This window comes from Acartia tonsa, chromosome 8 (assembly GCF_053477335.1).
Source record: "Acartia tonsa isolate MP-2025a chromosome 8, ASM5347733v1, whole genome shotgun sequence".
NCBI lineage: Eukaryota > Metazoa > Arthropoda > Copepoda > Calanoida > Acartiidae > Acartia > Acartia tonsa.
Window position 1 is genome coordinate 38,320,627 of NC_137267.1, and position 14,865 is coordinate 38,335,491.

At 37.9% G+C, this 14,865-nt stretch overlaps 1 protein-coding gene across 1 annotated transcript in view; it reads right to left on the reverse strand.

The window, feature by feature from the left end:
- The window catches only part of LOC145326603 (adenylate cyclase type 1-like), an 82,389-nt gene that overhangs the window by 24,151 nt on the left and 43,373 nt on the right, over positions 1–14,865 (reverse strand). Inside the window, exons 15-20 of the mRNA XM_080169974.1 lie at positions 5,774–5,853; positions 5,561–5,639; positions 5,017–5,068; positions 3,583–3,636; positions 3,105–3,138; positions 1,502–1,562 (exon numbers count right to left, since the gene is read on the reverse strand). Coding sequence (XP_080026100.1) covers positions 1,502–1,562; positions 3,105–3,138; positions 3,583–3,636; positions 5,017–5,068; positions 5,561–5,639; positions 5,774–5,853 — 360 coding nt within the window. The remainder of the gene's footprint in view (positions 1–1,501; positions 1,563–3,104; positions 3,139–3,582; positions 3,637–5,016; positions 5,069–5,560; positions 5,640–5,773; positions 5,854–14,865) is intronic.

A 14,865-nucleotide genomic window follows, 5' to 3' on the forward strand; every position in this document is an offset into this window, starting at 1 on the left:
TATACAACTCCAATGATTACAAACAAAATTTCTCTTTCTGTACACTATATAAGTATTCCAAAGTTTATTAGGCCAATATGAGAAAGTATTTATAAAACCTTGGGTATGATTGTTAATTACTTACAATCTAATGTGCCCCTTTACCTGGCCTACTGTCCTATATCTGTGCACGCTACTAAAACAGTTTCAATGTAATTTTCATGTACTGTACAATGTACATGTAATTGCTTACAACTTTTGTCCAACTTTTTATATAAGTTCCTGACATAATCAGAACTAATTTGTCCTAATAAGAAGATTTGTAAATGGATTTTTAAAATCTAAACGCATATTATCAAAAAAGATTTTATGAGTAAATGCCCCAACATGTATTTTGAATCTATTGATAAATTTCCTGAGTCTAAATTGTTTTTTTCTCGTATCGTATTATTAACAGCTTTCCGCGGATATAAAGTGTACAATTATAAGATTAAAACCAATATTTTAGCCCCGAGATGCCAAAGGCATGGGCTCTTAACTCATTAAATTCAAACAGTGTCGTGTACGCCAATTCAGCATGCAGAGGGTTTAATATTTTTAGGGGGTGAAAAAATGGGAAGGCAGGCGTTCTCAATTTTTAATTTTAGGGGGTTGTTGATGCCCCTCTCCCACCCTTACCGCACGGCACTAGGAGTCCCAAACGTAGGAGTGGAAAAACATCAGAGTTGACAAACGCAGGAGTCCCAAACGTCGGAGTGGGACAAACGCAGGAGTGGGACAAACGTCAGAGTGGACTAACGCAGGATTTTTGGGACAAACACAGGAGTCCCAAATTTTTTTTCAATTATGAATTTTTTTTTAATTTTAAATTTTTTTTGAATTTTGAAGTTTTTTTGAATTTTGAATTTTTTTTGAATTTTAATTTTTTTTATACAACCCCCCTCGGTCTCGTTATTTTTCTTAGTTAGGTTAGGTTAGATTATAGGCCAGGGGGCCGAGCGCTACAGCTAGGCAGGTTAGGGGGCCGAGCACTGCGGCCATAGTCATTATTTTGTAGACAGGGGTATTAAAAATTTCAAAATTGTCATATTATTAAAATAGCGGACACTTCTAGGTTTTACTTAAGCAATGTCCACTCTGACGTTTGTCCACTCCGATGTTTGTCCCACTCCTACGTTTGTCCACTCCGATGTTTGGGACTCCTGCGTTTGGGACTCCTGCGTTTGTCCACTCCGACGTTTGGGACTCCTACGTTTGGGGTAGGACCCTAAATTTAATTATCTGCAACATGGTTTGAATAAACTACAATTACAATTCTTTACAAATTACAAAGGGCACAATTTCATCAATAGCCTTTGAGGAAACCAGTCGTCTCTTAAAATCTTTGCTTTGAATAGCCACAAAATAACCAACAATCATACATAATGATATTTTTTGCTGTTGAACATTAACTTGTGCTTGACAATATATATATTCATTATATCCCCTTATTTTTTTTATGTCCATTTATTTCTGCAATTACCTGAACATTTTTGCATTCTTCTTGTTCATATTTTTATCCGTACTTATCCATGTTGGAGAGGCTATAAACAAATATAAATATACTATAATTCTTCTTCATCATATATTTATCTGTACTTATCTATGTTGGAGAGGCTAGAAACAAATATAAATATACTATAATTCATCTTGTTAATATTTTTATTCGTACTTATGCATGTTGGAGAGGCTAGAAACAAATATAAATATATTATAATTCTTCTTGTTCATATTTTTATCCGTACTTATCCATGTTGGAGAGGCTATAAACAAATATAAATATACTATAATTCTTCTTGTTCATATTTTCATCTGTACTTATCCATGTTGGGGAGGCTAGAAACAAATACAAATATACTATAATTCTTCATGTTCATATTTTTATCCGTACTTATCCATGTTGGAGAGGCTAGAAACAAATATAAATCTATAATGCAAAGTAGAATGATGTCTGTCCGTCTGTCTGTCCGTCCCTTAAGATCTTGGTAACCACTGAACCGATCGGATTCTACTCTTCAGGGAATATACCTACTGGTCCTGTGGTGGTTTTAGACTATTTTCTTGGGGGTGGGACACCCCCAACCCCCAAAAAAATGAAAAAAATCCCCTCTCAATTTTTTTAAAATTATTTAAAATTTGTGGGGGCATCATTTTTTTCTTTAATTACCTTTTGGGGCAAAGTCCCTAGAGGCTAGGGGCGAAGCCGCTAGTATATTATAATTCTTCTTGTTCATATTTTTATCCGTACTTATCCATGTTGGAGAGGCTAGAAACAAATATAAATATATTATAATTCTTCTTGTTCATATTTTCATCCATACTTATCCAAGTTAGAGAGGCTAGAAACAAATATAAATATACTATAATTTATCTTGTAAATATTTTTATCCGTACTTATCCATGTTGGGGTGGCTGGAAACAAATATTTATAGATATACTAGAATTGTTCTTGTTCATATTTTATCCGTACTTATCCAAGTTCGAGAGGCTATAAACAAATATAAATATACTATAATTCATCTTGTTAATATTTTTATCCCTACTTATCCATGTTGGAGAGGCTAGAAACAAATATAAATATACTATAATTCATCTTGTTAATATTTTTATCCATACTTATCCAAGTTGGAGAGGCTATAAACAAATATAAATATACTATGATTCATCTTGTTAATATTTTTATCCGTACTTATCCAAGTTGGAGAGGCTATAAACAAATATAAATATACTATAATTCATCTTGTTAATATTTTTATCCGTACTTATCCAAGTTGGGGAGGCTAAAAACAAATAAAGATGAACTATTATTTGAGCTAATAAAGGTCCAAGGACAAACGCAGGAGTGAGAAACGTCAAAGTGGACACTTAACTTAGTCTATTTAAACTATATTATAGGTTTTTATCAAAGGCCTAACTCCTGCGGGGGGCTTAATTGTATGTACATATCTTTACCTAACCCGAATATATATACTTAATAAACTTAATACTGCAGTACATCGTTCCGAGACAAAGTAAGTAGCTTCGATTAGATAAAAATTTTCGAATCCGAGGTCAACTGTCTTTCAAATGAACATGAAAATTTTTACCGCATAATCTTGTACAATCTTCTGTGTCATTGACCTGTAAACAATTGATTTTTAACATTTTGTAATGGATTTAATACTACTTGGATCTTACACCAAATTTTATGTTCTCTAATAAAGTTAAACTCAAACCGGGCTGAAATAACGATTCCCCCCTTCTACCCTCTAGCCCCTCCCCCTTTTTACTGGATGAACAAACTGACCAATAAATGAGTTCCATGTTACGAAAATTTTTCCTCTGTCATAATATCCACATACCTCCATTCATTTTTTATTAATAATAATGGGAAAAATCCTAAATATAAAAATTTTATGGTAGCTTAAGAAATTGTAAAGGATATGGATCAGTTTAGTATTTTCAAATAAATAAAATAAATGGCGGTAAGATTCTAGTTTTTTTTATATATATTTTTAGGTCAGATTAAGTTATTTTTGAAAAAAAAACTATTTTAAAAGTTGAGAGAAATATATTTTTTCCAACCTGTGACGGGACAATAAGGTAAGTTTTTACTGGCTCTGTCAAATATGCTTCAACCTAAATAATAAAATTATTATTTCTTTCATCTTGCACCAGCAGATTGTCATGTACTCTTAATAAAGTGAAACTCGCAGCGGGCTAAAATTATTCCCTCTTTCATTCCCTTTACCCCATAATCTCCCCTCCTTCTGTATGAACGAACTGACAAATAAGGGAGTTCCATGTTAGCAACCTAAATTGACGACATGCAATTGTTGCCCTGCTATAATATCCTCATATATTCTATATCCAAAAAACAAGGATGGTAAAAATTAAAATAAAAAAAGTTTTAATAAATTATTTATAATAGAAATAATGCCTGTCCACAGTTAACCCTAACGTTTTGGGGTTATAAATGATTTCTCGGCTGGTATTGAAGATAAAAGGCTGGAATTGAAAGAAAAAGTTCTAAAAAATAGTTTGCGTGATCCATGAATTTTCGCATATTTTTGTGGTAGAGGCCAGGTGTATCAGCCTCGTGAGTCCGGAATTACGGGTGCGTGAGCAGACATACGGCAACCTTAGATGATAGAGAAGCTTCGCTTCTCTATGTATAACCATATAATTCAAACAGGATTGAATGATTTTTATTAGAATAAAGTCCTAAGGATACTAACTACTTTACATGGAACACAGTAATAGTGTCTGACTGATTATGACGTAACAAAAAAATTATCCAATGAGAGGTCGTTATTGACCAATGGTAAAATTTATGGTGGCCTCTCATTGGCTAATTTTTTTTGTTACGTCATAATCAGCCAGACACTATTACTGTGTTCCTTTACATGATAAAATCAATAGCATGGAATTAGGGATACATATTAAATCAGTATTACATGGCAAATATATATAACATAAACATGATAATTAGGCCAGGCTAGTCTCTTCCCTGCATTTGGGAAGAGGCTAGTCAACATTATTGATCAAAATATACAGTTACATCCTTCAAGGGGAAATCAACAATAATGGGCTTAAAGCTGGAAAGCGAAGCTACTCTATAGCTGGGAAAGTAAGGGGAGATACCACATTTTCTCTATAGTATGCTTTATTTTATGACAACTGAAAATCTGCACTTATAAACAAAAAGACCGTTCTGTGGTTTTAAGGTTTTAAATTATTGATTGAAAGTTCAAACAACTGCTAGTTTTAGATAATGTTTTCATAAAACGTTGTTTGATACTATATATAATTTAAAATTATATTGATACAATAACAACAAACGATATTTAGCCAAAGCGAATAAGAAAGTCAAATAAAATTAATTTCCCCGAAAAATCTAATACATACAAATCAAATTAAAAGCAGAATATCAAACTTTCTACCATTGAACTTTCCTTCTTTCACTTTTTAAACAAATGCATTTTTCTCTTTTGTGATGTTCTGTAATTAAAAGTTTACCTCATACATTCCTTTGAGTTGGGACAGGGTTGCTTCTGTTATATGAACATGTCTAGAATATGAATTTATTATTACTTGGAAATTACACTATATAGTTATCTGTTGTAACATCATCACTCCAAACTATAAATCTTACCCAGGTACACCCTGTTGTTCCATATAGTTAGCTGTTGTAACATAATCACTCCAAACTATAAATCTTACCCAGGCACACCCTGTTGTTCCATATAGTTAGCTGTTGTAACATCATCACTCCAAACTATAAATCTTACCCAGGTAAACCTTGTTGTTCCATATAGCTAGCTGTTGTAACATCATCACTCCAAACTATAAATCTTACCCAGGTACACCCTGTTGTTCCATATAGCTTGCTGTTGTAACATCATCACTCCAAACTATAAATCTTACCCAGGTACACCCTGTTGTTCCATATAGCTTGCTGTTGTAACATCATCACTCCAAACTATAAATCTTACCCAGGTACACCTTGTTGTTCCATATAGTTGGCTGTTGTAACATCATCACTCCAAACTATAAAGCTTACCCAGGTACACCTTGTTGTTCCATATAGTTGGCTGTTGTAACATCATCACTCCAAACATCATACTGCCATTTCTTTAAACCTGGTAATTATAAAAAAAAATTTGAATCTATCATCAAATATTTTTTTGTTTTTAATAGTTTTTGAAAAGTGTCTCTTATTTACTAATTTATAGGTAATTATGAAGATATAAAGCTAAAGTAAAAAAAAACTTACCAATGATTCCACAGAGAACATTGCCGCTATGAACCCCAATCCTCATATCCACAGGAACATCTGTGGACTCACGCACAACTCTAAATACTACTGGTTGTAAAATGGAAGATATTCGTTCGTGTGCTTGCCTTGCCCTAACCATTGGTTTCGCAACGTTTTTTTTATGATATTTTTGTCCATTGTTTAGTCCTTTAAAATTCCTGCTTATATAAACGATCATTTATTTAACCTTTGACCCTTAAAGGTTTTTTTTTCTAACTCATTTTAAGTGTGTGAAATATAGAGGGCTATAACTAAATGTCTTCTTAGATATTGGTATGACATAAAATTAAGACTTAATAATGGGCCCGACTGTTAAGGGTTAATCATAGAAATTTTTTTGAAGTTAATATTCGTTTTTATATATATTGTAGTAAAACTAATGAGAAGACTAATTATGATTCAGAAGTCAATCCTTAAAAACAATCGGCCATACATGTCTCAATACAATCAGGGATCTAAAGGGATAAGAAAATGGCCATAAACTAATGTACATCCCCAATGATGTTACACAAAATTATCAATTCTGTGAATGAAAATTCGTGGTTGAAACATTTGGACACTTAATTTTATGAACCGACTAATCAAAATTCCATAAAGTCCCCAAAATCTTTGACCCAACGAATAAGAAAACGTTACCATAAATCTTTGAGGACTGTTGTAATAAACAGACCAACGTCCCCTCCCTTTGTGGGATACATTAAAATTACTTGAATAAAAAAACCATATGTACATCACATGATATATTGTACAAAATTAGACCCTTAATTGAATCCCAACAAGTATGCATACTGGTTTCAGAGATCTTATTGGATGTACAGACATTAATGACTTTAGGATATTTGTTAAGACCTTTCACCTTAGGTTCATACCCGTCTATAGAGACGTTAGAGTTTAAGGCTTCGGCTCATAAAAATTTGCTAGCATACAAAAAAGGTCCCCACTACTGGAATTAGTTGTTTGGGACAGTTATTTTTTCATTTATTATTTAAGTATCGGGCCCAGACACTCTTACTGTGGGTAAAGTAATGACAGCACAAAACTAATTTACATCTCTTTCTAGAATCCTATGGCCGTCAAATCAATCACATTAACAAATAATTACTCTCAAATACACAGTTTTTTTATGAAATGTAAAAAAGATGAAATAATTACTAGTTTGTTTTTGACTTGCTTTTTACGATTGATTAATTTTTTTCTAGTAGTACAAGTGCTATGTACCCACAAAGACACACAAAAGGGTAAAGTCTAGGACAAGGGAATGATATTCTGACAAACAATTCTAAAGGAAAATTTCCCCTCAAATCCCTTTCCCTTTTCCTCCCCTTTTTAGCCACCCCTCTTCAGTTATATGAAAAAACAAAATATACTTCCAAAGTACTTTAAAAGGTTTCGTGATTTTTTCTAGAATTGATTGTTAGACTGGCTACCCATGGGTAAAGTAAGATAACGAGTCATTACAAAAATATTTGGAAGAAAGAATTAGAACAATATAGGTGAACAGTTCAAATAAACTTACCATTTTATCTTTTTTAACAATATCCATTCTTGGTCATTGTGTTGGAATGATTTTTCTTGTATTCCCTGGCAAGTTCGAACCCATTAATTCCCTTTTCCTTACACCAGAGAATGAGTGTGTTACGCGGCATTCCTAACTATCTCCGCGCGTCGCTTGTAAACAAACAAGAAGCCGCGCATTTTTCCTTTGATGATTCCCATGTGAAGAGCTACGTGAATGAAAATAATGTATTGGTTGAATATACATGCGCTCTAATCCGTGGAAGATCTCAAATAAGCCTTCCTGCTTAGTTTGACATCATATGTGGTAAGAATTTATCTTTAATTCTTAATAATAAGCGTAGTATGGTATATTTTTACGAAGAAATTTAAAACATTAATTTTTCAACAAATAGACCATTTAACTGCTAACTTTTGATATACGAATATTTTCCTTAATTTTATTGATCATTTGAATCTAAAATTATCAATTTCTGATGCTATTTAATATGTTTCGTGCCAATTTAAAGTTTTTTAGAAATTTTATATTTTTAATTAAATTGAAATCACGCAACCTCGATCTTACAAAAATAATAAACCATTAATATTATGTAATTAATTTTTATATTTTTGTTTTAGACTCACTGTTTTCATGGTAATAAATACACATTTGTAAACTTCGCTATGTTGGTCATTCGGAGGGCTTGGAGATAAGATTTCGAGAACGGCAAGGCATGCGTTCCGAAACAATGAAAACAAGACAGAACAGATGCGGCTAAGAAAATATCTGTGAAGTTTTGTGAATGTGTTGGTTGTGATACCTTACCACGCATTATTATAATCATAATCAGTACAGTTAATTTTTGTGACAATCATGGGTCCTAAAAAGAATAAAGGCGCTCAACTGGGATTGCGGCTGCGCCCAGCCGTCGAGGCCCTAACCAGTGAACTAAATAAAGTGATGAAGTTGGTCAGTGAATCTTCAGAGCTTGATGTTAGACATTTCACTAAGGAGTCAATCCTTGTCCATGACAAGTTCGAGACATTCGATAGCATCATGGTCGGTTTTAGCAAGCTTGGTGTGAGAATCCAAGAGCTTGAGGAGTTTAGTGACATTTATTCTAATATAATTACTGTGCAAAAGGATTATAACGCTCTGAAAAATGCTCTAGATGCTATGGAGGAGCTTAGTGACATTCAAAGTGTTGTTGATTTAGTTGGTGATAATTTGCCTGACCATAAGGCTGAACTATATGATCGATGCTTAAAGATTGTGAAAGTCATTAAAGGGTCATACTTTCCCTTACCAGAACCAATTATAAACACTTTGTCTGCTTTGATGAAACGGCTGGCTGAGGTTAAGCTTGAACCTGTGAAGCTGCCTACAACGACGGCGGGTGCTTCGACAGCATCGCCATTTGTGTCGCCATTTGGCACACCACAGTTCGGCACCGGTTCTATATTCGCGCCAGGATATATGAATCGTGTCGACGAACGCCTTCTTCCAAGCTTTGACGGCTCAGAGTCAGCCTACGTAAGTTTCAAGGACAATTTTAAAAAGCTTACCGTAGGACAGGACCCGTCATATTTACAGTTATTGTTGAGCAGTGAAAAGGTTTGCAAAAATAAAGAGTTGAGACTTCAGTTAATTCAGATTCAATCGCATGAATCTCAATGGGCTTACCTCGACGCACGTTTTAAGTCCAAAACACGTCAGATGCTCTGCCTTTTCAACCAATGGGAGAAGAAGCCTAAACCGTCGGACTCCAACCAGATTGTGACAGTCTTAGCAGAGTTTGGTGGTGCAGTTAGCCAGCTCGAGCAGCTGACTAAAGATGATGATGATGAGGAAGTCACCACAAGCCAGTGGTTGACCGTGATCCTTCTGGAGATGTTATCCAAGAAGTTGCCACGTGATTTTCAAGACAAGCTCAACCTGGCGTTGGGCTCGATGGATACCCCAAATATTCCTAAGCTGTTGAAGATTATAGAGGAACAGCGTGGCGCCATTTTGATGAGGTGTTCAATCGATGTAGACACCCCCTCCAAGAAGAAAGGTAATCCTGCGGCCGCAGCTACAGCCGTTGGTAAACCTGGGTCTCCAGCTAAGACCAAGAAGAAACAGCCTTGCCCGTCGGAAGGTTGTAACTCTGATCACCTGTTGTTTAAGTGCTCCAAGTTTAGGGATATGTCTGTTCCTGAACGCAAAGTCTTCATCAAGAAGATAGGCGCCTGTTTGCTCTGCTTACAAAAAGGGCATCGGGTGGCCGATTGTCCCAGAGCCGATAAACTTGGCAGCTGTACCATAGACAGTTGCAACCAGCCTCATAATTCATTGTTACACGAATCTGTTGCTGGTGGACAAGTTGCGGCAGTGTATGAATCACAATTGTTTAGCAAGAACAATTTTATGCTGATGTTGCAGCAGCTCACGGCATTGGCGGCTGACAAACGTCAAGTCACCGTCAGTGCCATGTGGGACTCTGGAGCAAATTTGACGTTGATTTCTAGAAGTATTGCCAAGAAGTTAGAGTTGCCATCAACTGGTCGCACAGCTACTATTTCTCTGGCAGATGGAAAGAGCCAAGCATGTCCTACAGTCAAGATTTGTTTGGTTGACCGCAACCGGAATTCACATATTCTGGAGGCGGCGGTAGTGCCCAGCATTGGTACTGAGGAAGGGTTGCGTTCAATTGATCCTACAGCCGCCGCCGACATTTTCAACATGAAGCCTGATAATTTTTCTATGGTCGACGGTAAGATTGATATTCTTATCGGCCATTTAACACCAGCTATGTTCCCGTGTGCAGATAAAATGGTTGGTGATTCTAGACTGTACAGAAGCTTATTTGGTACAGGCTATTTAGTTGTGTCTGCAGATGGCAGGACTGTTGCTAATCCTGTCGCCTGTAAAGCTGTGAAGTTGGAGGTCAGCAAGATGGAGTTCCTGAGTACTGAAAGTTTGGGAATACAGCCGCCATCAATGTGCAGCGGTTGTAAGAACTGCCGTCATTGCGCCGCCATAGCCGCCGGGCAGTCCGCCTTGGACGTGCGTAAGCGGCAGCTGATTGAAGAAGGTCTGACATTAGATCTTGAGAACCATATTTGGACGGCCTCATATCCTTACAAGCAGCCGCCAAGTGTGTTGTTTGATAATTCTGAGCAGGCGTACAAAATCTGCTTACGTGACCGGCAGAGGATGGTCAAAAAAGGTGAATACGACACCTTCTGCCAGGTGTTCCAAGAAGCTGTGTCTCGTGGAGTGTATCAGAAAGCTTCGCCAGAAGACTTAGCTTATACTAAGCCCGTGTATTATTCGAGCCTAGTCTGCGCATATAAAGAGTCTATTTCCACGCCGTTGAGGATATGCGCCAATTCTAGCCTCTGCTGCAAGGGGCTAAGCCTCAATAGTATTATGATGGACGGCCCAGTTCCATTATATACTCTGATGCACAATCTTATCCGGTTCAGAAGTTATAAGTGTGCATTCGTGGCTGATATTCAGAAGTTCTACAATTCATTATTAGCTACCTATGAAGATTCTCAGCTGAAACGTGTTTTTTTCGCTGATACAGTTGATGGAGAGCCGGAGGTCTACCTCACCAAAACCATCAACTTTGGTGAGGCCTTGGCCGGCGATATGGCCGTGACCGCCCTCAGACTCACTGGTCGTATTTTTGGTGGACGTTCCCAGCAGGATGTTCAAGATGTTTATGGATCTGAGAAGATTAGAGGTTGTGACGTTGTAGCCCAGCAGGATGTGTGGAGAGATGTTCAGCAACCACTCAGCTCTGAATTTATTTTGTATCAAGATCCTCCATCGGTCAAATTGGAGACTTGTACTTACGTGGATGACTGTTTGAGTGGTCATAACAGTAAACCTGAAGCTGTCCAGCTGGTCCAAGAGCTGGAAGATATGATTGCACCTGGCAATTTCAAGTTTAAATCTGTTGTTTATTCTGGAGATGATGTTGACAGTGTAAAAGTTCTGGGCCTTGTTTGGGACCCTAAACAGGATAAGTTGTTCCTACCTGTCAGAGCCAACCACGGCGAGAAGATTAAGGGTAGAAAGTTACTAGAGGATCTGGACCTGGAGGACCTCTGGAGAAGTCTACCTGAGTTGATAACTAAACGTGAAGTTTGGAGAATTGTGCAACAATTGTATGACCCAATGGGTCTAGCAGCGCCATTGCTGCTTAAATCCAAGCTTTGTCTGCGCTCAGTTTGCATACATGGATGCAACTGGGATGATGTTATACCTGGAGAGTTGAGGTCGGAGCTCGTGTCCAGCCTCCAGGACCGTTCGGCACTTGGAAATGTGTCGTTCAGACGTTCGATGGTTCCTGATAAGCCGTTGGGGCTTCCAATGCTTGTTGGTTTCTGCGATGCATCTAACCAGGCCTATGCAGCCATCACCTACCTGAGATGGCCAGTTCCTGGAGGATATGATGTAGTTTTGTGTTGCGCCAAGTCACGTGTCGCACCAGTGAAGATAGAGTCTATACCAAGGTTAGAAATGCTTAGTTGTCTAATTTTGGCAAGGCTTGTGGATACTGTTGTCAGAGCCCTACCTTTCAACATTTCTGGCAAAGTATTTTTTAGTGATAGCAGCTGTGCCCTGGCTCAATTATCCAGTGACAGTGTCATGCTAAATGTTTTCAACAGTCATCGTGTTTCCGAGATACAACAGTTGACGAGCCCTGAAGATTGGAGATGGGTTCCAACCCAACACAACATCGCCGACCTGGCGACGCGTGGTTTGTGTACGATTGAGGATCTACAACCTGGATCTACATATCAGGATGGTCCAAGCTGGTTGCGCCTGGAACAGGACCAGTGGCCCGTTAAGACGGCGGGTGAGGTAAATGCATCCATTCCCGAGAGCGAGCTAAATCCCAAGATGGCGAAGCTCAAGGTAATGTTCACACAGGTGGTGGACAATGATTTCTGGAGGTCCCTGGCAAGAAGGACCTACAGGCAGGCAAGGAGGAATGTGGCCGCAGTTCTTAAGGCTGCCAACTGCTTTAAAATGCTGCTTGTCAAGAAACGTGGCGTTGCAACAATTGAGGATGGTGTTAGCAACAATGATAGTTCTAGGTATTATGAGAACTATACTTTCACAAATACATACATGGATTCTGTTTGTGACTTGTTTTTGACTTCCTTCAACCAAGAGAAGGAGATGACCATGGACGCCAAGGGGAAATTCGACTCCCTTCAACCCTATCATCACAAGGTCCAGGTTTGTTGGCCCATAGTGGGTCATGATGGATGTTTTCCTCTTAGGACATTTACAATATTAAAAATGTCCGGGAGAGGAGATGAGGCTCTTGAGGCCGCTGCTGGAGGCCCCAGGAAGATTATGAAGGACAGCCCAGGTGTTGTCTTGCTCAGCCGCCACAACAGGCTGGCGCGGCTTATCCTTCAACAGTCCCACGATGAATTGGGGCATGGAGGCCATCGTAAGACGTTGGCGCAAAGCCGCAGGTATGCATGGATCACACATGGCCGCATGGAGGCTATGAAAGTGGTCAAGAGTTGTGCTGCATGTTCCATTGAATATGCCAAGCGTTCGAGTCCCGCAATTGCTAATATTCTGCCAGATTGTGTCGAGCCCTCTGTGCCCTTCAAGGAGGTGCATATGGACCTTGCGGGGCCGATAGAAGTTACGAAGCCTGGCGTTGGCACCAGGAGTTCAAAGACCAAGTACAAAGTTTGGTTGTTGATTGTGGCCTGTAGATTCACACAGGCTGTGTTTGTTGACGTGTTGACCGATTATTCAACTGAAGCCGTGCTGGTCGGCTTGAGAAAACTTCAGGCGTTTTACAATATGCCTAGAAGGGTTACTACAGACAGAGGCACCAATATGGCTGGTGCCAAACGAATTATGGATGAACTTTTGAAGGATACCAGGATGCATTTTGAATGGCATCTTGTGCCCACTGCAGCACACTCGTTCGTAGGTACTGTGGAGAGGCAGGTTGGGCTGGTCAAGCGTGTGTTGAACAAGAAGTTGGCTGGTGCTACTGTAACCTTCAATGATTTATTGGTGTTGTGTGCTGAGACTGCAAGAGTCTTGAATTCTAAGCCATTGACCTATGCCACCCAAGGAGATGACGTCAATTGCTGGAGAATAATTTCACCTGCTGATCTGTTAGGCGGCAGGACCAACGATGCAATCTGCACCTTCGAGACAGGTTGTAAAGAGCCCATCACCAGGAGGCTGGAGAACTTGGAGGAGTTGACCCGTCAGTTCCATCAGGTGTACAAGGAGCAGCTCATGCCTGAGCTACTCAAGTCCGTCAAGTGGCGCAGCAACAAGGTGCTGCTCGAGCCGGGAGACGTGGTGCTGATCGACGATAGCACAAGTTTGATGAAGAAGTTCAGATTGGGGCGTGTGGAAGAAGTGCGCCCAGGTGGGAGGACCGTGGTTTGCAAGTACAAATTATCAGATGACGCAGCCGCCACGAGTAACGAGACTTCCGCAAGACGTCTGCTCAAGATCAATCTACCCGAAGTTTAGTATAAGTATCGTTCTTGTTTAACTTTGAATTTTATTTTTACGGTAGATTTATCAGATATTTTTTTCGAAAGACAAAAAACGCAAATTTTGACGCATTTTCGTTTAAACTTTCAAATCGACGCAAGATTTTTTCATTTGAAATGCAAACTTAAGTTATTTATACGTTTACGCAAGTTTTTTCAATGATTTAAGTCTCTCCGGGACCAGGGATTTTTTTCGCGGAAATTTTCCTAGGTACCTACGCAAATACGAACATTTTTATCCTTGTTTGATTGAAATTCGATATGATAAAAAAAGTAACACAATGAGATTTTTTTACATCATACAAATATTTTTTTTAAGATTTATTATAATCACATAGATAATTTAATATTACATATATATTAAAATTATTTCTATTTACCTTTTAACCGATGTACCTAAAGAAAAATGCAGATTTTTTTCGCCTTGAATTAAGTAGATTCTTTGAGTTCGAAGATTTAAGCTTAATAAGACCGCTCTATAGTGTATCTTAGCTCTGTTACCTCGGCCAGACATACTACAGAACGGCAAAACTAAAGCATAAGATAATTTTATTTCGATTGCTTTGATTGATGATTTTAAAGTTTCTTGAATTATTCATGATTCTTTTAATTTTTGATTTGATTTAAACATCACTAATTATGTTTATTTTCAGTTGATGGAGCCCTGCGCCAGAAATCCTGTCGGAAATTATGCAGTATCAAAAAATTGTGATGGAAAGACATAACGTCCGTCAGGATAGCTGGAACATGGCATTATTAATATTTGAAAGATTGGTTAGTTTGTATCTTGAGGGGTTCATTCTAACTGAGGCCCCAAATTGCCTTAATTTTGACTGTATGAATATGTACAAGTTGCTTTCTTCTTAAAACAGAGAGAAATTGCAAACTCAGCATTTAGAGAAGTTCTTTTCTTATAATTGAGCTTTTGTTTTATTTTGGTAATTTAATTTGCATATTTCAAGTGCAATTTTATTTTACGCAATTTTGATTCACGAAGATTTAAAATTATG